Here is a 25542-nt window from a genome sequence, read left to right as displayed (position 1 = left end):
GAAGCCAGTAACTGATCGTGGATCACGTGAATAGAATATGCTAGATACGCATAATGAAACGTGTTCCTTTATGCCGTATTTGGCGTTCCGCGTTGTCTGAGCAAATCACATAGCGGAGCGGATTATAGTGAGCAAAGAGCATGTTGAAGGGATTGGCCCAGACTGGATTAGCGAATTATGGAACAGGGGGATTGGGGAAGGACCAAGTCCTGAGGTTAACGAACCCGATTGAGCCAGATGTGGAATTTTATCCGCGACGACTTCCAGCGGAGAGGGATGAGTAGTGTGAAATCGCTAATGATACCTTCATGGTTCGATGAGCTTCAAATCTGACGTCATCAATTAGGTGGTTGGATGGCTCAGGGAAATCGCTTTGTTGTAGTGACGAACAGTACTGATTACAATATGTGCTATATCACAAAAGCATATGACCCAAAATTACGCGAGTTATTCAGTGCATTAGCGAGGAACATTATTCACGTAGATAAGACGGTAGTATTAGCCTCATCTGGCTGATACTACTGTCTCATATACTAACCCAATCTGGCCCAATCGGGGTGGTTAGCTTTAGGATTTAGTCCTTCCGCAACCCCCCTAACCCAACTACATCTCCATTCTCCTGGTTTTTATTCGAGGAATGATGCCAATACTACTGTCTTAACACATATGACCCGATGAACGGTTTGCTCGCGGGGCCTGTTGACCCAGTCCTTGCCGAAGACAGGCTCTTACGTAGACACTGGTCTGGTTACCGAAGCGGCTTCAACAAGGGGCCTTCCGTGCCCCAGCCTGAGCCAAATAATGCCGATGGTCAGCTGAGCGATGCAATAGCGCCACCCGGAAGCTCAGCGCCAAATCTGCCGAAAACAATTGGCGGCGAAATGAGGTGCTCGGAAGGGAGTTCCCGCCATCTTGAAGGTCGTTCGGTACAGCTCTCAGTCTGCCCTCCTAAAGACCTAAACACTCCTAGTTTCTGAGCTACGCGCCTGCGAAATATGCAGACTTTTTCGGGAAAACTATTTCCCGGTCACCTGGGTATCCATGACGCAATGATGACGCCATTCAAATCCTGGCATTCCATTGGCTATGCGGCAATCAAGGATAAGATGAATATATTTGTCGAGTTGCTTATATATGGTATTTGTGAGCACGAATTGTAGATACAATGACTGTCAGTTTGTTCTCAGTCAACCTTGTGCAAGTTACGATAACGTGATCACACGATGACGTGTTTAAGAGCATATTTACTAAACCCAGTACTTTCTAGATAAATAATTATGCTGTCTAGAGCGGCTTTTCCACTTAATAGTACAACAATAAATATAGAGAGCCTTTTTCATTATGCCTTATGTTTGCTACAACATCTTCAAATGTGGAACATTCCCTTTAAGTGGGATGTGATCCTACTGAAGTGAGACGTGATTCCTTTTAAGTGGGATGTGGTCCCACTTCACTGTGGTGCCCCGAACGCAATGTGCTTGCCACTCGCTGCGCACGGGGTCGATGCCGAAACCACTACACGGCCGGGAAGACCAAACAACGAAACGCTTCTTTACATGCCACCTTTTTTAGAGAAACCCGGGAAGTGCCTGATCATCACTGAGGCAGTATGCTGACTGTTCAGCCTGCTGTCAAGGCAGTCGGAGGGTGTGCAACTGTCTGGAAATAATTGGACGGGAGTAGAGGGTGTGCGTCGCGATCCTTGGACAACTTTTCGTACATAACGACCATATTTAAATATGAAATTGGAACTTTGGCTCCGTGTTTAAATCCGTGAATATCGGTGCGGTGAATATTGAACGTCGGAGATATATCGATCACGCCGCCCATCCGCGGTCGCAAACCACCTTAAGGTCAGGGGTCAAGGTCAAGCAAGGTTCGGCTTTCACCAGCGTGTTTGAACCGGCGAGACTCACTGGTTTTCCGCGTGTAAAATAATTTCAACTGAGTGCGCGCTATAGCGCAGCTGGTTAGCCAATCAGCGCAGCCAATTTTAGGCAGTTAGCGCAAAGCGTTTACCTTCCGATTCGCCGAACTCGGGGTGCGTTCGAGTCGCTTGAGGCGCTTTCTGTTTATCCCTGAGTGGTATGGTTCGCGGTCGGTGGCAGCGCCCGCGTTAAGGGTCCAATGACGTCAGAGGACAGGACAGACCTTGGCCAGGAAAGATTCACCACAAAAGTCTGCCATTGACCTGGAATCTCACAATCGATTGGTGGAGGTCAGTGCCCAGGTAACACGCACTGCGAAGGGGGGGGGGGGGGAGGGCTGATGACTGACACCCTTCGATTTAATAGATTCGGTCCATATTAAAAAAATGAATTAAAAATGAAGTGAGCCATTAAAATGCGACTGCAGTCTACAGTGGCTTCAAATATGTACTCACACCCCGCCTGCCGCAAAACATGGCAATTGCCCTCCAAGTTCGCCGTCTGATGTGATCCACAGCTACCTTCGCTGCGCAACATTTCGCACATATCACGCCTCTGCCTCGAGCTTTTGACGCAGTCAGCCGCCGGCCAAGGTTAGCCTCGGAGGGCGCCCTGATTCCCATGGTTACGCCCGCGTGCCCGGTTCCCATGGTTTCGCCTGAGTGTCCGCCAAACTCCATGTACAGTCAACGCGCTGGGACGCGCTGTCCTGCGTGCTGCTATCGTGGCACCAACGCGGTTTAGTGCGCCGCAACATGCTTGATCCTTCTTAAACCTCTACTTCGTATGTGCTTGTCTACCCGTATCTGAGTCTCTAGCATCCTGACCCTTGTCCTTTCCCTGTGTTGGCTTACGACGTGTTGCATCATGTTTGTTCATTCATGATATGTGGCGAAAGTTTAACGTGTCCCAATGCTCGGCACGCCTCCTCCCGCCCTCGCACGACCGCTGACCTCAGTGTGACCGCTGCCACCGGCCGGGGGCCATCCGAGTAAGGTAGAAACAGAAAACTCTTGAAGTGAATCGAACCCACCTCGCCACGCGTAGACGAATCGTAAAGCAGACGCTTCCACCAACTGAGACGGTAGAGAACGCTTATGTGCGGTACGGTAGAGTACGGTAGAGTACGGTAGAGTCTATCGGGACGGTAGGGTACGTTAGAGTACGGTGGAGTCTATCGGGACGGTAGGGTACGCTGATGGTACGATCGAGCGGTGGATCTTCCACCCGGCTTCAAAGCCACCACACAAAGGGTGTCACCACAAAAAGGGTGTCAAGGAATGGAATTAACACAGTTTATGCGATACGCTTAAGATTAAGAAATATTGGAGTGATGTTGGTCGATTTTTTACGCGGAGCTCTGTCCACGGGCACAGCTTACAACCATCGGATTCTATTAGCGAGGAACATTATTCACATAGATAAGACAGTAGTATGATCCTTATTCCTCGGAGAAAACCAGGAGAATGGAGATATAGCTGGGTTACCAACCTAACTATATCCAACTATTTCTAAACCCAACTTTATTCCCATTCTCCTGGTTTTCTCCGAGGAACATTGGATTTTCTCAATATAACCAGCGGTGTCTGGATAGCGTCGTTTAACTATAATCTCCTGGTATACTGGAGGTCGGTTATCTTTAACCTGCGAAATCTCCGCTCGCAACACCGACGCACCAAAACGCAAGGAGTCCTACGCCTATGTCTATGTCAACTTTCCAACGTTTCAAAGTTGTACTCGCGCTTATTTTTAGTACGGCCACTCTGTTGACCCATCCGACTCTCTTATCCCATTTCTTGCTTCATCCTGCATCCTCGCGACGCCCCGCCTGTCCGGGGCAGGCTGCATGCGCCAGTCACGGGTGGACCGAGAACCCGCCTGGTGGTGGGACCCCAAACGGGCGCCCAGAGCGCATTCCGAGGGGTCCCTGCGCGGGATAAGCTCGGCAGTTATCTTCCCAGGCGCATGCAGTCCTGTCCCACCTTTATCCAGTTCCTTTCACTCCTTAGTTCTGGAGGACTCAGTGCTGGTATTTCAATAATCGAAAGGGCTCTGATCCAAAGAACTAAATAACCTGGTGACCCCTACGGACTACAGCCTGAACCCATTCCGCCCTTCCAATTGTCGACATGCCTGGTGAGAACGTCGTGCAGTTCAGTTTCACTTTTATGTATAATTTCATCCTGACAGGAAACACGAAAAACAACAACAAAATAATCTAGCCCTTTATTGTTACTTGTCGGGCCACGTCATTCGACATAAAACTGTCTTTTTGCACCTCGGGCCACTTTTGATGACTAAAAAAAAACCATCCTAATCGGCTGATTTACTGTGATGTTTTTTTCTGTAAGGTACATCCCATGTAAGCTTTTTCAAAATTGCAGCTCCACATCGGCTCGAATTAGATGTCATTCCTCATCAGCAAACCAATTATGGAATCGACCAAATTTTATTGCTTTTTCAGCAGCAGCAACGCAATTTGAAGCGGGCGAAATGGGGGAGGAAATAAAGTTTCAGGGGCATGTTAAAGCAGCCTTATCGGCTCACTCCCCCGCCGCCCCCCCCCCCCCCCTCCCTCCCTCCTCTCCCGTTGAATCCAGGGAGATGCACTCCCGCGCACCCGGCTGCCAAATATCGTCCACCGTGGAGCCTGGCGTGTGATTTATGATATGGTAGTTCAGACTTGCTCGGTAGATGGCAGGAGGCTCGAATCAGCTGCCGGGTGGATACTGGGATGAGCGGGAGAACTTCCGCCTTCACCAATGAGCGTGAAACAGGACATTGATTGATACTAGGAAAATACTTGCTTTACGACAAGCAAAACCTTCGATGAGGTGAATAAACAAACATCCGGTTTAATAAATGAGTTCCGAAGAATCGGTGATGGTGGGTGCAGGGAAACCACCATGTGTCTGGTCATTGACGTCATCACGCCCTCTGTGCGGGGAACAGCGACCAGGAATCCCGATCCGAAAAGAAGAAGCGGCGCAGGAGAAGTACTTCAGCGGCGTCGCAGCTGTTCACTATTATTATCTACGGCATCATGATTGGTAACGACTCGTGTGACAGGATGGAGGATGGAGAAGGGAGACCAGTACAACAAAACGAGAGAGACGGAGAGGAGAGATGTGGCGAGAGAAAAGGGAGAAGAGCAAAGGTGCATGGATGGCAAGGGCGAGGACAAAGACGAGGACGAGGACGAGGGAGGAGCGAGGGCGAGACGGTGGTTGGGACAAGGCGGGAAGAGGTTGGTGCCTGAGGCGGGAGCAGAAGTGGGAGCCGGGAGCCGGTGGGGGGAGGGAGGATGTGGGCTTGGATGTGGACGATGGCGTGGATGAGGATGAGGATGCGGATGTGGGTGGGAATGAGGATGAGAATGAAGATCAGCATCAGGTCAGGATCATCGCGATCAGGATTTCCATCAGGATCAGCAGATGGCCCTTTCCACCATAAGTAAGGAAGAAAAGGCGAAAAGGGGGGATGGAAAGTAAGGGGGAGAGGGAGAGGGGGGAAAGAGGAGCAAAACAGAGGCAGTGATGGAGGATGGTTAGCAGGCTAAGACCAAGGGAAGGACGCGGAGAGGAAAGGGAGGAAGACAGGGGAGACAGGGGTGGCGAAAAAAGGGCAAACAGAAAAGAGAGACGGAGAGAGCGGAGGCCAGAAGGATGACGTGGGGTACGGAAAGGGAGGCAACTGGCAAGAAAAGAAGAAAACAGGCCCTCTGCGCCGGCCACAGTGTTATCACCCCACTCACGAGGGTGGTAGGTTCACGAGCGATGCTTGGCAACGCACGTGACTCCTGTGAATCATGAGCCACCTATCGAGCGACTGATGAAGCTGTGTGGCGTGGCTTTCAGCGCCCGTTGTCTCCACGCCAAGGCCAGCGCCGGAGATTGCTAGATGTGGTCATGGTAATCACTAGTTTTCCCCCGTAGCGATTGTCATTTCATGGTTTCCAAAGACCATAAAACGCACGGTTGTGGAACTCCTGTTTGGCTTTTAATGGGCGTGGGCAGCGCGTTTCACCACATGTTTATGTTAATTACTGTTTTCCGCACGTGAGCTTTCGTACCTGAACTGAGTTGTTTATGTCATGATAACGTTCTAAGTAAAATCTGGCGTTCTGACAAATGCTGTATAGTGCCGCAATGACTGCCTTATCTAGTTCTCTAGCACGATGTCAGGCCACTTGCCCTCATTAAGAGCAATCGTAATTTGTCGGCAGTGCGCATATAGCCCGCGTACCAAGCTGTTCGCTAACAACTGTGACAAATGTGCAGAACGAATTGAAGTAAACCTGATGAGAACGGCGCTCCCGGCAGGCGTGTAGGTGGGCGAGTGGGGTGGGGGGGGGGGGGGGGACAGTGGTGGGGGTGGCGGAGGAGCGTGCCGGGCGACCTCCGACCACGCTCTAATTCCCTCAAATTAATCATTAATTATCGCTGTATCTGGGAGCGACAGAAATAACCATGAAATTGGCCACATCTAGCACAAGTGAGCAGGGCATACCAAGCGTGTATCCGAACACCGCCCGGCTAGCAACAAAGCTTCAGTATTGCAAACGTTGGCGTTCTTTCATGACACGTGGACAGGGGTGCGGCATTGCTAGGCATTGGCTGACCTTACTTTCCACTTAGGATTGCGCAACTTCCCCTGCCCGAAAGCCGCAATCTTGGGTCGCATTTCGGAGTGCAAATGCGTCACACGCCGCATTCCGAGACAATGCATTTTATTTTAAACGCTTCCGTCGAAATGGCCTCCCGACAGCGGGAATGCTAGGTAAGCCAGCTGCTCTGCCACCATCCGGGCGGCCCGCTCCCGAGCTGCCACCGTCTCCTAAACCGCTGCCCAGTCCCTTCACCAGCCGAGCCTCTTGGTCACGAACCCCGCGGAGATCCGGACCACGTGTTCATCTGTGTCGCCCGAGGTCAGCCGGCCCGCCAGGAGCAGCCGCGTGGTCTCTGCGACACTGGGGGGCGACGCCGCTGAGCTCGGGGTTCAGCAGCGCTGCCCGAGCTGTCCGAGCTGCCCGAGCTGCCCGCCGCCCGCTGCCCGAGCTGTCCAAGTTGCCTGAGCCGCCCAAGTTGCCCGAGCTGCCCGAGCTGCCCGAGCTGCCCGCCGCCCGCTGCTCGAGCTGCCCACTGCCTGCTGCCAGGGCTGCCCGAGCTGCCCGAGCTGCCCGAGCTGCCCGAGCGGCCCGGAGCGGGACGCAGCTGACCACTGAAGGGCAGCATGCGGCATTGCCTCCACCACAGGCGACAGGGAATGATGGACGAGACTTCAAGTCAGTACAAAGACAGGTTCCCCCGCTGGAGAGAGCGTGCGAATTTGGACAGCACGCCCGCGGGCGTTGCAAGAAAGGACGTGGTAAAACCCCATCCTTGAGCGCGGAACCCCTCGCGCGGAGAGGCCTAGGACACCGGACAGAGGACAGAGGACAAAGAACAGGGAACAGAGGATAGAGAATAGAGAACAGAGGACGGAGGACGGAAGTCAGGGACCAACGGACGACGACTGACGACGGCAGACCGTGGACTTTATACAGCAGAATGCTGACATTCTCTGTCCAATGCCGGCACTGGAAACACGTGCAGCGGACTCCGGCAATGGCAGTGGATTACCGGCAGTGGACAGTGGACGTGAAGTGGACAGCGGACAGCCGGCAGTGGCAGTGGATTACCGGCAGTGGACAGTGGACGGGAAGTGGACATCGGACTTCCGGCAGCGTGCGTACAGTCAGTGTGGGCAGCGGGCACTGGTGCTGCTGAGTACCATCAGCGGACAACAGATGGCAGCAAAGTCGGAGAGCATTGGCCAGCGGACGACAGAGCATAATGCACCGCTGACAGCAGCCCGTGACGGCGCACACTCCGTAAATCCGAGCCCGTTAATAACGTCGCGCCGCCCGACCGCCGTGCCGTCAGAGCAGCGTGACGTCAGAGCGCGTGACGTCAGAGCGCGTGGCCGGCTCCACGCGCTGTCAACTGCCTAGGCTGTCGAAACGCCGCCGGTGGCAACACGCGACGATCGCGGCGCCGCGGGCGACGCTCGTGGCGCGCGTTCAACTTTCTCCTCCCCCGCAAACAGCCATCGCTGCCGCCGCCGCCGCGGTCGAGTCCGACTCCCGGACGGCCGCAGTAATTCGCCGAGCGGCCGCCGGCGGCGCCACCGGCGGCGGCGAACGCCGTAATCTTGCTGACGTCTGTTGCCGCGCGTTGCCTGGATAACGCGGCGATCACGCGGGGGAGGATGAGGGGAGGGGCTCGACTCGCAGGCTGGTTCCACCTGGGGTCGTGGAGCGGCAAGCACCTGATGCGCCTTGCCGGCTGGGTCGATGGCATGCTGCGAGTGGGGATTGATAATGTTGACGGGACGGGATGCTCCCAAGTCGGGGTGAGCAAGTCGGGGAACTGTTGGACCCGATCGTGATATTGCAGTAAGCGTAAGATAACGAGCGTCGGCTTACATAGGTGAGATACACACGTGAGATATAACGAGTGTCGGCCTACACGGGTGAAAGGTGAAGTGAGATTCACAGGTGAGATATAACGAGCATTGGCCTACACGGGCGAGAGGTGAAGTGAGATTCACAGATGAGATATGACGAGCGTTGGCATGCATAGGTGGGAGGCAAGGTGAGATACACTGGTGAGACACAATGAGCGTCGACCTACACGGATAAGAGGTGAGGTGAGATGCACTGGTGAGACACAACGAGCGTCGGTCTTCTTCGGTGAGAGGTGAAGTGAAATTTACAGGTGAGATATAACGAGCGTCGGCCTACACGGGTGAGAGATGAGGTGAGATACACAGGTGAGATATAACGAGTATCGGTCCCTAAGCGAGACGCGGGGACTGGTACTCTCACAAGACCGCACTGACAGACATCTCCCAGCCGTAGTATAGAAGCACGCATGTGGCGGTCCTACGCGCCAGGGGCGCAGGCAAGGTTTTCTTCAGCGGGCAGACCTCGCGGAGAACGCCTCACCGGAGAACGCATCAACGGAGAACGCATCAACGGAGAACGCATCAATGGAGAACGCATCAACGGAGAACGCATCAACAGAGAACGCATCACCGGAGAACGCATCACCGGAGAACGCATCAACGGAGAACGCATCAACGGAGAACGCATCAACGGAGAACGCATCTATGGAGAACGCATCAACGGAGAATGCATCAACGGAGAACACATCAACGGAAAACGCATCAACGGAGAACGCATCAACGGAGAACGCATCACCGGAGAACGCTTCACGGCGGTTTGAAACATTCTGGCAGGAACCAACTACGGCAAAACAAACAAGAACATTACGGGCTTAGGGGAGCCCCCCCCCCCCCCCGCTTCACTGCGCCCCTGCTTCCGCGAAGAACATTGTTCTCGACTTGGCAGATTCTGCCTGCTATGCACGCTAGATTATGCTTATTTCCGTTGTGTTTTCCATGGATTGTACGTGACCTGAGTTAACCATTCTTGGATTGCTCCGTTCCTGGGTTTAATCACTCGCGCGTTGTACCCACCCTGCAGATGCTTTAAATACGCAAACTTCCATTAGCAGAACACTATCATCATACGCGTGGTAAAGCGCTCAAAATCTTGCATGACATCCATAGAGAAAAACTGCCGCATATCCGGTCGTCTTGCGTGAAAGGCCCAACGAGGAAAAAGTAGTGTTACGTCGCGGTTAAAAGACAAGTAGGGTCAAACCCTGACGCGGCTCGCTGCGGGTAGCGATTCCTTCTCCTCTCTCGCTCCACGACTTTTGTCACCGATGTGCGGCATTCCCACGTAATGACACTGGCATCGCTCTGCGAGTTATGGGTTTTGACACCGCTTTGGTAAGCTGATACGCGTCAAATTTGTCGAATTTTTAGGCAGAATGCTGTGATGCTGACGGTTGCTATGGTCTATGATACGCTGTTAGGACCGGATCAGAGAACGGTGTGCAAAATGGTGCGGTGTTGGCCCGCAAATTATTCGCCTGTTGATTTTTTTCTCGCAGACTAAAGGCTCGCTGATATTGATTAAGACTTGAAATACACATGTACTCTTATCATTGCCTATACTTCCTGCTGATTTTGCGATTGACCTCCACACGAAAAATTACGTTCGTTATATCATTCAAAGTTGCTTCCAAAGCATTATGCTTGGACAGCTGCAGTCTGTCATTTCGCGCCGAAATGGGAACCCAGATTACCACAAATGAGAACAGAGATTTAAAAGAGCACGGTAAGATAAAAAAGAAGCACCCATAGCATTCATAAAAATCTACGAGCGATGGACAGAAGCCCGACTCGGCAGTGCATCGCGGTCAGACTGGTCTTAAAAGCTGGAAACGCCATTTGAAATGATTTCTGGTTCTCCACACAATGTCTGAGTTCTGCTGAGTTAGCGATCATTACTCACGTCCCAAATTTCAGATGATCCGGCCGTAAAGTGAAGCTGAGCCAGACGCTCCGCATTAGTTTTGGATGGCGTTTCGGAAGAACCGTTTGAGCCACGATCTGCATTGGCATATTTTTATGTGGAGGCAGACCTTACTGTTCCAAACAAACGCGCGCAAAAGATGCATCAAATGATAATGACTGCGTGCTGAATTACGCACTGCTGAGGCAAACACTGCGCGGTCGGACGCATCTTCCTTTAGTCCTCGCCCTGGCAAGGGGGGAGGGGAGGGGCTCCCTCCTTAAGGTTTTCTGAGGATATGCCTCAGGTATGTCGTAGAATCGCGCCAGCACTTACATTTCATCAGTAGCCAGTGGGTCATTTATTGAACGTATTCTGAGACCAAGGCGTGTCTCTAGTCTTTCTGGTTTCGGAGGGGCGACGGTGTTTCAAGAACACTGCACGGCGATCCACGGCCGGCGGCGGGGGAGGGCAGTAACTGATAAATGTGCCAGTCTCGGGCGGTGGGCGACACTGTTACATTAGCGGAGTTATACGTCATTAATGTATGCTCAAAATACAAAAACTGCGCATCATATAGCGGAGAGTGACACAAGCAACACGTCTGTGTACGTTTCATGCTGCTATGTGCCCTAATGTCGTAAGTATTGGTCTGTAAAACTGAAGCAGTGTGATTTTCAGCGAGCCTTTTTCATTGATCGGGCATCATCGGACTAAGTGTTCATCCAGAAGTATCAAACTTATTACTAATCCCGAGATGCTGCTATGAACAATCTACTGGCCTTTTCGCGAGGCTTAGAAATTGAACTTTACTTTTCCCTGACTTCGAACGTCAGCGGTGCGTCGCATTGACTCTTCCCTCCATCATTCCGTGCTATGAAAAAGAGTTAATTAAGGCGGGAGTCGCGCTCGAAAGATGATTCTGACCCATGGTTCAGAATGCGACTGATTGGCCTGAATTTGTCCAGATTTAGTTCTCACGGACAGTTACTGAATTAGTGGAATGCAATATAGTCTATATGATTGTCGGCTCGCGATATCTGCCTTCGGTGTTTCATGCCAGCGCTCACTTTGCAGGCGGTTTTAGCCGTTGCTACCGAAATTTGAGATAACTTTGTAACATCCATAAAACACCTGCGCGTCGTTCCACTGAGAATTGCACCTGATGTGCCGTTAGGGATTTACGACGCACTCAGCTGCTGAGGCTATATGGCTTTGTCTGCCCCTCACTCTGGCAGGAAGGGCATAGACCGCGGGACCAACCAACCCCCGCATGGTTACCTTGTTTGGTAGCCACCTTATCGGGGAATTTATACAACTATAGAGATCTGACACTCACTTGCATAGCCTGCCGCGACGGTGACAGCAAGCCTTCAGATCCCAAGTGCTCAGCTTGGTGATGATGCACTCGAAGAAATTCACGAGGTAGAGATATCTATCCCGCCCTCACATGAAACAAATCGGTTACGTGAAAAACGCTCGTGCGTTGCTTGTATGAAGCGTATTTTAAGGCGGTTTCAATTACGCGTCATGCTTTTCCGTTGAAAACAATTTTAGTTGAAATTTCTGTTGTGCTCCGCATAAGAAGTGCTATGCGGAGGACTATACATACATATATATATATATATATATATATATATATATATATATATATATATATATATATATATTCGCATATATTCCTCTGGCTCCATCAAACTGTGGTCGTCTTAGGCCCATTTAAACAGAGCTATCTAGAGGGCCAAGCCTTTTGAAACACCTGAGGCCCCACCAAATTGTGGCCGTGTTAGTGCCAATCAACACCAGCTTTCACCTTCGTATGGACGAATGGGTGCCGTTCCTCGTGCTGGTGTTCGGCGTGGTCGCGGCACACAGCCGTTCGTGCGGGTAGACAAAGGTGGCGCGCTTGTTACACAGGTGGCCTTCAGCTTCTGCAGAGCTCCCTGCGCAATGCCTATTGACGACGACAAAAGAAGCAGGCATGCAAGGCCTGGCACAGGCACAAAAGTATGCATGAGAGCAATGGGGGTTTGGGGGATTGGGGGGGGGGGGGGGGCAGGGCAGCCTGCCACGCCGAGGATCATGCCAGTCCGCGATCAGGCGCCGAGTCCTTTCTGTTGGCGTGTTGCTGCCGAAAACAGTTGCTCCCCCGCCCCTCCCCCCCCCGTTCCCCCCTCGTCCAGCCCCTGCCTGCGGTCCTGCGATCGACATGAGCAACGGCAGGGCAAAGGCAGTCCGAGGTCAAAGGAGTGAAAGAGCGCCGTCTGCCGGAGGGTGAAAAGCTCGCTCGTCGCATCGATGCCAGCGCTATAGATCCGTGACAATTAACCGGGAGGGGAGCGGGGGTGTTGCCGGGGTAGACGCTCGTTCAGCGCCGCCGCGCTCATCATCTTGCCTTGCGCGCGCAGGCTAAAGGTAGGTATATAAATGCCGAAAATGACAAGGTCTCGTACGTAGAACATTAATCAATGCGTAAGGGCGTTTGTTGGCCTTGGATATTTATATATAGCGATTATATTGGATATATATATATATATACATACATATATATATATATATATATATATATATATATATATATATATATATGTGTGTATGTATATAGCGAAAATAGGAGGGTTCGGTGGGACGATGGCGGTTGTACCACATACCTATTTGATTTCAAGAAGATGCCTGAATGAATTGTGCGTTCTATTGGTAAATCACCTGAGCTCGACACTTGCTGTAAACAGACCAGTAAGCTGCAGTATGCGTCGTGGTACGAGAGAAACGACAACCTGTGTGGTACGAGAGAAACGACAACCTGTATGGTACGAGAGAAACGACAACCTGTGTGGTACGAGAGAAACGACAACCTGTATGGTACGAGAGAAACGACAACCGGTGTAGTACGAGAGAAACGACAACCTGCATGGTACGGGAGAAACGACAACCTGTGTGGTACGAGAGAAACGACAACCTGTGTAGTACGAGAGAAACGACAACCTGTGTGGTACGAGAGAAACGACAACCTGTGAGGTACGAGAGAAACGACAACCTGTATGGTACGAGAGAAACGACAACCTGTGTGTCACGAGAGAAACGACAACCTGTGTGGTACGAGCGAAACGACAACCTATGTGGTACGAGAGAAATGACAACCTGTATGGTACGAGAGAAACGACAACTTGTGTGGACATAATTTGTCTCTCTTTACAAGTGGCATATGTTGGAAAGAAGTCCTTTGAAATGGGTGAATGAATAAGCGAATGTATAGGGAATCATATGGGTGAGGCTTGAACATTTGGATGTACTTGTACAGCTGGACACAGTATGGACAAGATGTACGAATGTGGTGTGAATTTTCGTGTCCGCGCTCAAACGTCCCTGTGGGAGCGTTTGATAAATTTCACTCACAAAGGTTTGGCACATTTTAACTATGTTAGCTGGCAGAACTCCAGTTGTGTAACAAGGTGGTACGAAGGACGTAAAATCGCCTGCAATCGGAGACTCGATTACCTTTCTTTCGACGTGCACTTCAGCTTTTTAGCTTTGCGTCGATCCCCAGCCCCAGATGACACGCCTATCTTAATCATAAGCAGGGGATAAAGCAGCATAAAACACAAATGCGATCATGGGCGCTTGAACAACCGCCAGCAGCTTCAACCGCCTTTTTTCTGAGCGCGACATTCAAGTTCCTCCGTTTCCAGCAGAGGACTCCAGAAAGCTAGACTCATGCACATCAAGCCGTGATATTTCAGCCCATTTCAACCCGAATGACAAGTGAAGCACGCGTGGGCCTCGCGTCTTCTCAAACTGTCGTGCTTAGGCGGTCTTCAATCCGTTCCAGTACGTTGGTGCCTGCCAAAATGGTCGAGAAAACGGATACTTTCCGGCCCCGAAGGCCAGACCGGCACTGGCTAATATTAGCCAGCAGCGGCGCCGCGCTGCGTGCTGGAGAGAGCCGCACCGGAAGCTGATATCCGGTTACGCAAAAGGGAGACTCTTAGGAACAGTCGGATAGGCGCAGATGAAATACCGCGGGTGTTTGAATGCACTCCGGCCGTATAAAGGTACAGATGCAGACGAAAAGCAGAGCAGATCGTTTTACTTAATGTAAGCAAAAAAGGACTGCAGCTCTCGTTCTTTTGGCATTATAAGTTCCGAGTTCTCATGCTAAGTTATCGATTATATACTGTATATTATATTCTAATATATATATATATATTATATATGCATATATTCAACATGCCAGAAGGTGCTGGTTAAACGATGTTATGGAGGAAATATTAGTTGAATTGACAGCTCTGATTTAAGACGTTATTCATTTTAGACGGTATGGCTTATTCATGGCCTGAAAATGGCCATTGTCCTTGGTCTTGAAACGAAATAAATACGTAAAATGGCGGCAAGATGCGTGTAGTTAGTGCGTCCATGGTTTCCCTTGAACTAACTTTGAGAGTGCACGTTGGAAAACAATTAGTCGAATGGTAACATGTCATTTACCCACGGGAAACCCTCTCATCGTTCTTCGTGTTTGCTGTACCTGGTGGGTTGATTGCTGGCGGTGAATTGTTTGTCTCTTCTTGCTATCGCAGCGTTATGCTTGCCGCTAAAAGAGCCACATCGCATACAAAAACCACAGAAACATCGACCATAATCCGAGCAACTGAGCGAGATAAGTCGGAAAGGGTAGTATTTTTCAAATGAATACTGATGGCTCCAGCACACATCTTGCCCCCTCCAGTCTCCATAACACCACTAAGGGAACACCATAAAGAAGGTGCACGGTCCACCACCATTATCGCTTGTCAGGGCGTCGATCGTCTTTCATTGGTTCTTGTCGACCAGTGCCCTAGTTGCTGGGGCTGTCGCTGAGGCGCCTTCGGCTGTGACGCACGTGTGCTCTTCGCATCCTATCATGACTTGGGTTCTTCGGTCGCTCTCTACATATCTGCTAGCCCACCACGTCTCAACCCGCCCACGTCTCATCCCACTTCTCTTTACTCTCCGGGACCCGGTCTCTCAGAGCCGGCACCACTCTCGCAACCCTACTGGCGTCCTCCATCTGATGGTTTGACATTTTCGTCTTCTCCAAGGGAGGGAGAGGGGGGCAGCGTTTGCCCCTCTTCTCTGAACCCTGCGTCGTGACGCCTAAACCGAACCGCGCTGATGGTCTGCTCGCGGGCAACCCGACCTGCCAATCAACCACCCGCGGCTAATACCCACCCTTCTCCGTTTCAGTGTCCGGCGGCGGCTCCACGCGCGCCAAGCCGTCCCCAATGAGCCGGCCACCTGTGGATGCCGAGAGGCCGGCGCCGGCGCCGACGCCGGCGCCCGCCGAGGGCGCCGCCGGGCCCGGCCGGCTGGCCTGCTCGCTGCAGTCGCTGCGCGGACGCCTGGCGCGCGGCCGCAGCCCCGACTCGCTCCCGGGGTCGACCGCCGACGGCGCGCAGCGCGCGGCGCAGAACGGCGCCGGCCAGTCGGCGGGCGCGCGCGGACCGGGTGAGAGGACCGGCGCTCCAGCGGCGAGGACCGCGGCCGCGGCAGGGGAGGCCGCTGCGGCGGCAGGACCGTTGAAGGCGTCCGCTGGGTCTGGCGCCGCTGGTGGACAGGCGAAGGGTTCTGATGGACCTGGAGGATCCGGTGGACTTCTGAAAGGCGCTGCTGGAGGTGTTGCTTTGGGTGGGCCAGCGAAGGGCTCCGGTGGACCTGGAGGATCCAGTGGACTGTCGAAGAACCCTGCTGGAACTGGTGCGTCGGGCGGCTCGCTGAAGGCGTCCAGTGGGCTCCCTGTACCCGCTGGATCTGGCGGGTCTGGGAAAACAGAGAAACCCACCGGCGAACTCGGACCCAACGCCGCTGCGCGCGAGGCAAGCGTGGGAAGCGCTTCGGACGCCGCAGGCACAGCCGCTTCGCCGTCCTCCGCCCCGTCAGCGTCTCCAGCGCCGACAGCCACCAGCCCGGACAGCGACCGTCCCCACGTGTGCGGCTCGTTCTTCTCGCCGTGCTGCGCCGCGCGCCGCGCCGGTGCCGGCGTGACGACGTTCAGCGGCGCGGCAGGGCGCGCCACCCGCCGCCGCTCGCCGGTCAATCTCGCGAGGATCCTCTCGCGCCCCGTGCCGGCCGCCTCGCCGCCGCCGACGCGCAAGAAGTCGAGCATTGTTTACTTCCACCCCGAGTTTCAACCGGGCGTGATCGGAGAGGAGGAGGCGAACGCCGGCAGTTCGAGGTGAGTGACCTGGGAAGGAGGGTCGCGAGGTCACGAGGTCGCGAGGTCAGTGACATAGAGAAGGAGATCACGAACTCATCGATCTAAGGAGGAAGGTCAGGATCTCATTGACTTGGAGAGGGGGTTCACAAGGTCAGTGACCTGGGGCGAGGTGGTCACGAGGTCATCGGCGGGGGTGGTGGCAAGGGGTCGCGGAGGAGTCTGCGACAGAGTCGGTATGCCCAGGGGTTGATGGCATGCCGTATGACAGGATTAGTGTCTCTGCACTGAAGTCAGGAAGCAAACGATCGAGGGCCTTAAGTTTCGAAACTTGCCTTTCCAAAAACCAAAAGTGAGAAGGTCAGTGCCTGCAATCTGATAACCTCAGTGACCTGAGGTCAAGTAACAGAAGGTTTGGGTGATCTGATCTCTGGGAGGGGGTTGCGGTCAGACACTTGAGGTCACGAAGGAGACACAGGGACAGTGGCAGAGGCCAGACGCCAGAGGACGGCGCAATGAAGTCAGAATAGGGTCAAGAGAACCTGTGTCGGTGACTGGGCGTAAAGAAAAGGAACCTGATAATAGGCTAGCGGCATGATATGGGCCATCAAAGAAGACGAGGGCTGGTGGTGGTCCCTTGTCCCGAAGACGCTGTAAAGGTTAGAAAATAAATGCTTGAGATGTGAATTACCTCCGCGCATGTCATTTCAACTGATATACCGTCAGAGTATATCATGACTAGTGTCGCTTGTATTATGTAATACTTCAACTGAATATTTTGCCATTTTACTCTAGTTAGTGGGGGCAACCCCATGATAAATCCAAAGTATTCCAAATTGTCTGCTTCAGTAGTCGACATTTTTCGATGGCGATTCGATTTCGATGTCAATGTCGGATTCGCTGTCCAACTCCCCGCATTCTTTTGTCATCTATTCCGCATGTTAAACGTCAACAGAGCGCTATATGAGATATCGATATTGACATTCCCGAATAGGGTTGTGAGCGGTTGCGAGGCCTTGCAGCGTCTTACGCAGTATCGGTTGTTGCCGACTGTCGGTTCAAGTCGTCTATCGCTGCTGCGCAAATGCGCGAGCAGTGCATTCCAGCGTAAGTGAAGTATTGCGTTGTTGAGCCGTCTTCGAAGCCCAGCCTCCGCTCGATTGTTTCCAGATCGGTTCGCTCGGTTGCGACCGATTGTCTCACCATCGCTTGAATGAAAGTGGAGCAACATGGTCCTTTTCAACAAATACAGATCACTGGCAGCTGCTCACAAGTCTAACAAGGTTCCATCGTTCAAACAACTAGCATGTGAAATCCTCCGCGATGGAGAGCATTTGTCGAAAGCCGCAGTCACCAGTCGCGCTCGTGGTCACGTGCAACTCGTGGCCTCCGGGCTTGCGGCCGGTGGTTGGCCACACACGACATCGGCCACGATGGCTTGTGCTCTGATGTAAACACACACTGCGCGCATGTTGTAACATCGAGAGAGCCGTCCTGCGGCCCCACAGGCGTGACGTCACAGCCGTGGGGACCGCGTCGGCGCGGCTGTGGCTTTGGACGGGTCCCAAAGGCGCGCGGCGATCCGCGGATTGTCTCTGTGGGACACCAAGGCTAAGATAGAGAGATGCATTTGTATGGAGTAGTTACGGGGTGGCACGGAGGGCTTGGCGAGCTCCGGTAGGAGAAAAAGAGAAAAAGTGATAATGGATAAAGAAGGATAAATAAAAAATGTGACGACCCAACGTCTTGTCTTGTGCATTTAGCAGAGCACATAAAATGGCTGAGGGTTGCGAGTACCCTTTAAATGAGTTTTTTCTTCGCCAGCAGTCGTCCGGAATACAGAACTCCCTAAATGAGCTTAGCACTGTTGTAAGCACACCACACTGTACTCGGCGCTAGTCATCGATTATCATGACGCCACGTCTTGACGTGCATTAGCCAATCACAGCCAAGGTTCGATCAGCACTTGGATGGCACTTAGCAAACTTCTCGTGCGGGAGGCAAACTATTTACGTACTATTTTGCGATGTTCACACCTATTTCGGATTATTCCTTTCAATGACGTCACGCTGTTCCGACAACTATCATTACCGAAGCCGTCACGCTCGAAATGAAACCAAACTAACTGCATCTGAGATAGCAAATAGAGCGTTTTGAGAATCAATCGGGAGCCGTTCAGCACGCCATCTCAGTTCCTCCCGGCTCATCGGTTCTCGAATCGATGCCACATTCTGGAGGCCATTGCAAGTCCAGAGCGGTGATCTGTAAGAGAGGTGAAAGTGAACTTTTGAATCTAGCGGCTAATGCTGCCAGTCATGGAGTGCCACAATGGCATGGAAGATGATTTTTTTTTCTTCTCAGAATTAACGTGGAACCAAACTTGTTCTACCAAGCCCCGCCCTTGAAATGGACATGGAAACGTTTTGTAAACACGGGACGATAGCAAGGACGAAGATGAACATTAATGCCGGTTTAAGTGTGCAATGCAAGCAGGGCCTCAGGATTGCAGGCTAACCACGGGGCAACGACCCCTGGTTGTGATGAACATCACCGTAGCTTCGTCAGGTTGTCTCCGTATTGTTGTCTGTCTTACGGAGCGAGATCCACCATGAGTTGGATCCACCATGAGCTAGATCCACCATGAGTTAGATCCACCACGAGTTAGATCCACCATCAGTTAGATCCACCACGAGGTAGATCCACCACGAGTTAGATCCACCATCCGTCAGATCCACCATGAGTTAGATCCACCATGAGTGAGAAGCAGCGCTCGTTTACCCAGTTCTTAGCACGCCCTCAGATATCCTTGTTGGAAGTCCCAGTGCGTTGCCAGAACGTGAGAAATTATAAAGATAATTATTTCACCTTCCAATCTCTGCTTCTGGTGTCTGGACATGAGAGGCGTGTCCTGTTATATAATCAGCCAGGAATCCGCCGGGCTAAATAAGCGCATATGTACGACAGATGCCTGCTTCTGTGATATGTACCCCCAGAATCTCAATCAAATAGGTCAGTCATCTCCACCAAGCGTATGCTTATATACAACAAGAAGGTTGACTGTGTGCCCCTGCTATTTTTCTATGCTATGCTGTATGCCCTGCTTTGTGTCTGACGCCCCTGCTTTCTGACTCGGGTGTGAAGTTTTGGCGCACAATTCTTTCACTGTCATTTCTTCACGTCTTTATGGGGTCGTGTGACAAACATCAAATCTCAGACGACCAAGCTGCGCTCTCAGTCTGCTTCAGAGATTCATTCTGACGACTGAGACTACTCTCATCCTGAGTGGTCATACGGACTCCGGTTCTCGTCGAGGGTATACCGGGACGCTTCGTCAGGCGTTCTCATCGCCTCAGAATTCACGCGCCGCGGTTCACACTCATTCACTCATGCCTCGATTCACGATCTCAGCGTTCACTCTTCACACGTTCACACGTTCACACACAGCCACATCTCGAACAGCCACTTATTCCGGCGCCCCGACCCCAATCAACCCAGCAACGCATGACTTGGCTTGAATGATTGTACGGTTATATGTGCCGCAGCACGATATTCAAAGCAGCGGAGCTTCAAGCGTGACCTAGTCGGAATTCAGTGACAATCAGGCTGGCGTCGGCATTGCAAGCATTGCGATGCAAAACTTTAGTATCGGCCGAGTGTAACGAGTATTACGTCATCCGCCGGTGTCCGCTTTCCCTGCTTCGCTCTGCTTGGTTACGTAATTTATCTTTGCTGTTCAGAATTACGAAAAAAGCAATGCCATCATTAGCGCTCCCGAACAGTGGTGCGAACGTTAGAGTTTGGGAGCGGGGCCATTGGCTATGTCGGTGATGTCAGGGGATCCGGGGGATTTACCGATGACACTGCGACGGGTGATTCGATGACAGAGCAATGAAAGATCCGGTGACACCACAATAAATTTGGCCGCTGCAGATCTTCGACCACGTGCTCTTTCCAGCGCTTCGCGGTCTGCCGCTGATGAAGATAAAGTATGCCGTCTAGGGGACGGTTTATGGCGACAGGATGATTATTGGCAGGCATGAGAAGGTAGGCAGGCAGATAGATAAAAGATAGAAATATAGTAGTAGATAGAAGGTAGACAAGAGATAGACACGTGCTGAACGGTGCGAAACACGCGGGCTGGTCAGTTTTCCGACGAGATGTTTCTCAGACCAATGGTCATCTCGTGAAGAAAGTCTTCTTTCGGGAGCTGCGGACGTCGGAGTCAAAGTGGTCGAAATTGATATCTGGTCTTCAGTTTCTTTTTCTAATGGAGCATAATTCTCCTGACACGGCACGATTGTATCTTGGAGAGAGCGCCCTGTTCAGGAAAGGTGTGATTTCCGTTGACTAAGACTCTTTTCTGACGAGGGACCCCACCTTGAAAAGAGCGCCGTACCTTGCCAAGAGCCCGTTCCCGGCAGGCCCCTTCGCTGGCGGGGATTCCATTTGGTGAAGAATCGTCTCTCTTAATCGGAGTTCCTTTCATTGATGAAAATCCGCTCCTCTGATTCACCCGTCTGTGCTGAACAGAGTTCTTCCCTTGATGACTATCTGCCCTCGGGAGTCCCCTACTGTGGCGAGACTTTTTGCCTCGCGAAAGACTTTCCCCTCTAACGAGTTCATCTGTCTGCCGAATCCTTTTCCCGGACGAGGGTCCTCTTCCCAGACGAAAGTCCTCTCACCTGACATGAGCCCTCTTCCCCTGACGAGAGCCCTTTTCCTTGACGAGATTCCTCTTCTCCGACGAAAGCCCTTTCCCCTGCCGAAGGTCCTCTCCTCTGACGGGAGTCCGCTGACGCTGGTCCTCCACCTTGTTCAGAGTCCTCCACTGACCGGAGTCCTCCCCTGACCAGAAGAGTCCTCCCTGGCCAGAGTCATCCCTGTAGAAAGTCATCTGCCCTGACCATCGTCCTGTTCCCTGACCAGAGTCCTCTCCTGGCCAGAGTCCTCTCTGCTGAGAAGACTCCTCCCCTAACCAGAGCCCTCTCCCCTAACGGGACCTCTCTCGCGCGATGGGAGCCTTCTCTAGCGCGCGGCGCGGGCCGTCGCCGCGGGGGCGTCAGCACCGCCCGTGCTTCTCTCTTGTCGACACCAGTGGCTGGAGGCGTAGCGGGCAGTCAGCTGCCAACGTCAATACCTGTCCCGCCCGCCTTCCGCGCTGCGGTATTATTAGCTGTTTGCCCTCGCCGCGTTTCTGTGGGTAAATGTGCGGGTGTTATTTTCACAGTTGTTTTGTGGCCGTCGCCTGAGGCGTTCACGCCGTACGGTGTGATATTGTTTTTGCATTCCAGATACCTAAGCTCAGAAGATCTGAAGGCTGGTGGTTGGTGAGAGTTTAAACTGGAACGACGTTATATGTTGTTGTTATTTTATTCTCGAACTCAACGATCAGAGGGCCCTTTGCTTCTTCCTATTTTCCTATATTTCCGTATATTTGTCCTATTGTATATATATATATATATATATATATATATATACAATAGGAAAATATGGTTGGTGAGAGTATATAGAGTATATATATATATATGTATATATATATATATATATATATATATATATATATATATATATATATATATATATATATATATATATGTATATATATAGGCATTGACATAATTTTGTTTTGCCTCGATGACAGCTATATGATAATGTGATTAGCACTTGCAGAAATGTTCATTCGTGGAAGGAGTGACGGTCGGCCGCGCGAGTTGAGCACCTTGCCTAATTTTCTGTTACTTCTCTTACTTTTTTCTTACTTTTCAAGTCAGTCTTGCTCGGACTCCGGACCCACTCTTAATAGCAATCAGTATTGTTTTAACGGTCTCACCAAAGCTGTTCAAAATATACTTTTATTGCCGCTTATATTCGTTGTGACCGCTGCATTATAAGCTTAAGCGTTCCAACTTAGCAACTCAGATGCACTAACTTAATTGGTACTTTTGAAGGCATCGGCCCTAAGAAAGACGATGCTTAACACAAAATGTGATCGCATTCAGTAACGTGCAGCCCCCTCCATTCCCGTGTGCGCGGCTGAAAGCCCCGGGTCGGGCGCTGGCTGAGCCGTAGGCTAGGGCTTGGTGTGACTTAGCAAGATCAGAATAATTTCTGCAGAACTCGCATTAGACAACAATTTTTAGCATTGGCTGAAATCATTCACTGACCCCACAAAATGGGTGAACGATCTGACTCTGAATCTGAGTCATTCAACACGGAGTCTAAAACCAGAGTACAACGAACATCATTCAAATCAAAATAAGTGGCATCATTCCATGATCCTGGGATGAGTTTTTGCCAAGGTTTTTGCAAACGATCACCTGTCACCAGCTGAATGACTACCTGCAACAAGTTTTCGAACATTTGGCAATGGTGGGCACCAGAATACATTGAGCGATCTGTTTTCTCCCCCTGAGCGTAGAAATTGTGATCACATGAAGCCCGTCCCATTCATCCATTAACGTCGAATCAGGCGATGTCTCACTCATAGACAGCAGCACAGCAATGTGTCACTTTTCTGTAACCCTTGGCCGCCTTCCTTTCTTCGATGTTCAGCGCGGCATGGAGCAAACGAAACGCGACGTGACGTGACGTGACGCGACGTGACGAACGTGACGAAATTGGGTGATACACGACGATGCATTGAATGATACATTGGATGCACTGGTTATAACACATGATGATACGCTGCGTAATACACGATTATACGTTGAGTGATACGTTGGGCACATTTGGGGATACGGCATGATATTTCGCGTGATACATTCGGACACTGGATGATACATGATGATACACAGGGCAACGAGGGTGCTGTTCATTGGGCGAATGGAGCATGATACCATGCTTTTGGGGCACGACGTGGAGCGGTGCGACAATCATACTGGATTCATTGCTCGACGACCAAATGATTGAATTAGCCTTCCAGTTCTCCCTTTTTCCGTACCAATATCCGTCCCACCGGAGGACATCAGTTAGCTCTTTCTATGTGTAAAATAATGTTAGCTCCCTGCTCCTGGAGCTGCAGTCTGACTGCCTGATGGCATATATTTGACTGCGTCGGCAGAGCTGCAATCCGAGCCGGGGTGTGGCTATGCAAGTGATTGAGATTCGAGCCCAAGCCTCGATGATACCTTATGTCTCCCAAATTTGTGTTTCCCAACGGATTTAGCCCACTTCATGTGGATGAATATTTTTTACTCGGTATTAACAGGACAGGACTTGAGGTTCTGGCCTTCCAGCGCTACGGGTTCAGAGTTATCATGTTGCAGTTGTTGACCTTCAGTGTGTCATGAGGTGCTGGTTGAACGACGTCATCAAGCACACATTCGTTGCATTGTCAATACCTAGTTGACGTTTCAAGTTGTGTACGATCACAGTCGCCCGCGGTTTTTCCTGTAGACCGCCAAGAATAAAGCGCACCAAACAAGATATTTACTCATTCAGTTATTGAATGTGACTGGCGAACTTTGGGGAAGTTAGGGTGCCTGTGTTCCCATCACGCGACTGGCTGGCGGCGAACTAACCGTCGGTTGATAAAAATACAGCACACGAGTCATGTCCCTGCGCTATTTATGAATGCGGATTCGACGTTTGTGGTCTTTCCTATGCCGTCACTTGTTTGGTATTGGCTTTGTTTATAGAACTAATCAAGGTCAAAGTCTGCCGAGTTTGATGGCTGACAGTGCCGAAAGGTGAGTGACACCTACCTCAACAAAGCATCCGCGGGACCTGAGCGCAGACGGAAGCTTGACCCCATTGACCTGCGATACAGTTGAACTCTACGGGACCAGCTCTGTGGTGCAGGGCAGAGATGCCGATCTAGGGACTCAGTGATCTGATGTTATTTTGGCTCTGCATAAGAATCCCAGAATGGTAGCATTGGTTTGTCCGAGCGACACGACATTGGGTTGTCCAAACGATGTGACATTTGGTTGTGTGAGCAACGTGACATTGGGTGGTCCGAACGACGTAATATTGGTTTGTCCGAGCGACGTAACATTGACTTGTCTGAGCGACGTGACAACGGGTTGCCCAAGCGACGTGACATTGGTTTGCCCGAGCGACGTGACAACGGGTTGCCCAAGCGACGTGACAACGGGTTGCCCAAGCGACGTGACATTGGTTTGTCCGAGCGACGTGACAACGGGTTGCCCAAGCGACGTGACATTGGGTTGCCCGAGCGACGTGACAATGAGTTGTCCAAGCGACGTGACAACGGGTTGCCCAAGCGACGTGACATTGGTTTGTCCGAGCGACGTGACAACGGGTTGCCCAAGCGACGTGACAACGGGTTGCCCAAGCGACGTGACATTGGTTTGTCCGAGCGACGTGACAACGGGTTGCCCAAGCGACGTGACATTGGGTTGCCCGAGCGACGTGACAATGAGTTGTCCAAGCGACGTGACAACGGGTTGCCCAAGCGACGTGACATTGGTTTGTCTGAGCGACGTGACATTGGGTTGTCCAAGCGGCGTGACATTGGGTTGCCCGAGCGACGTGACATTGGGTTGTCCAAGCGGCATGACATTGGCTTGTCCGAGCGACGTGACAATGGCTTGTCCAAGCGGCGTGACAATGGCTTGTCCAAGCGACGTGACAATGGCTTGTCCAAGCGACGTGACAATGGCTTGTCCAAGCGGCGTGACATTGGGTTGCCCGAGCGACGTGGCAAACTGACCTGTTTGCCAGCTAAGGGGGTCAATCTGGTCCACGGGGCTTAGGAAAACGTCGTCTGGCAGCTGGCACAAGGGATCAATCTCACCTGGAGCCCGTGACGCAGGATTGTACGACGCGTAAAACCGTGACGTCATACACAGTGATCCCAAGCAAAAAATCTGCGGTGAATTTGTTTGATGAACAAGGTCGGCACGACATGAGTGGTGGGTTCTTGGTGCATTGCACAAGTATTGGTGCAAAAAAGGTATTGCCAGAGAAGTGCTTTGAACCCAAGACCACACGACAAAGTTTTTTTCTGTTCTCAGATGCAAAATTTTTAAAATATCCTTCGACAGAGACAGTGT

The 25542-nt window shown here is 51.7% G+C and overlaps 1 protein-coding gene across 1 annotated transcript in view; it reads left to right on the top strand.

The window, feature by feature from the left end:
- The first annotated feature begins 5089 nt into the window (after nt 1–5089).
- LOC119104694 (collagen alpha-1(I) chain) overlaps nt 5090–25542 on the top strand; it is an 81055-nt gene continuing 60602 nt past the window's right edge. The window contains exons 1-2 of the mRNA XM_037228412.1: nt 5090–5143; nt 15798–16546. Of these exons, the coding sequence (XP_037084307.1) occupies nt 5090–5143; nt 15798–16546 (803 nt within the window). The remainder of the gene's footprint in view (nt 5144–15797; nt 16547–25542) is intronic.

The sequence above is a fragment of the Pollicipes pollicipes genome, unplaced genomic scaffold (assembly GCF_011947565.3).
Source record: "Pollicipes pollicipes isolate AB1234 unplaced genomic scaffold, Ppol_2.1 Scaffold_6052;HRSCAF=7182_pilon_pilon_pilon, whole genome shotgun sequence".
NCBI classification, from domain to species: domain Eukaryota; kingdom Metazoa; phylum Arthropoda; class Thecostraca; order Pollicipedomorpha; family Pollicipedidae; genus Pollicipes; species Pollicipes pollicipes.
The sequence above is the reverse complement of the archived record's forward strand: the minus strand, read 5'-3'. Positions and strand labels throughout refer to the sequence as shown.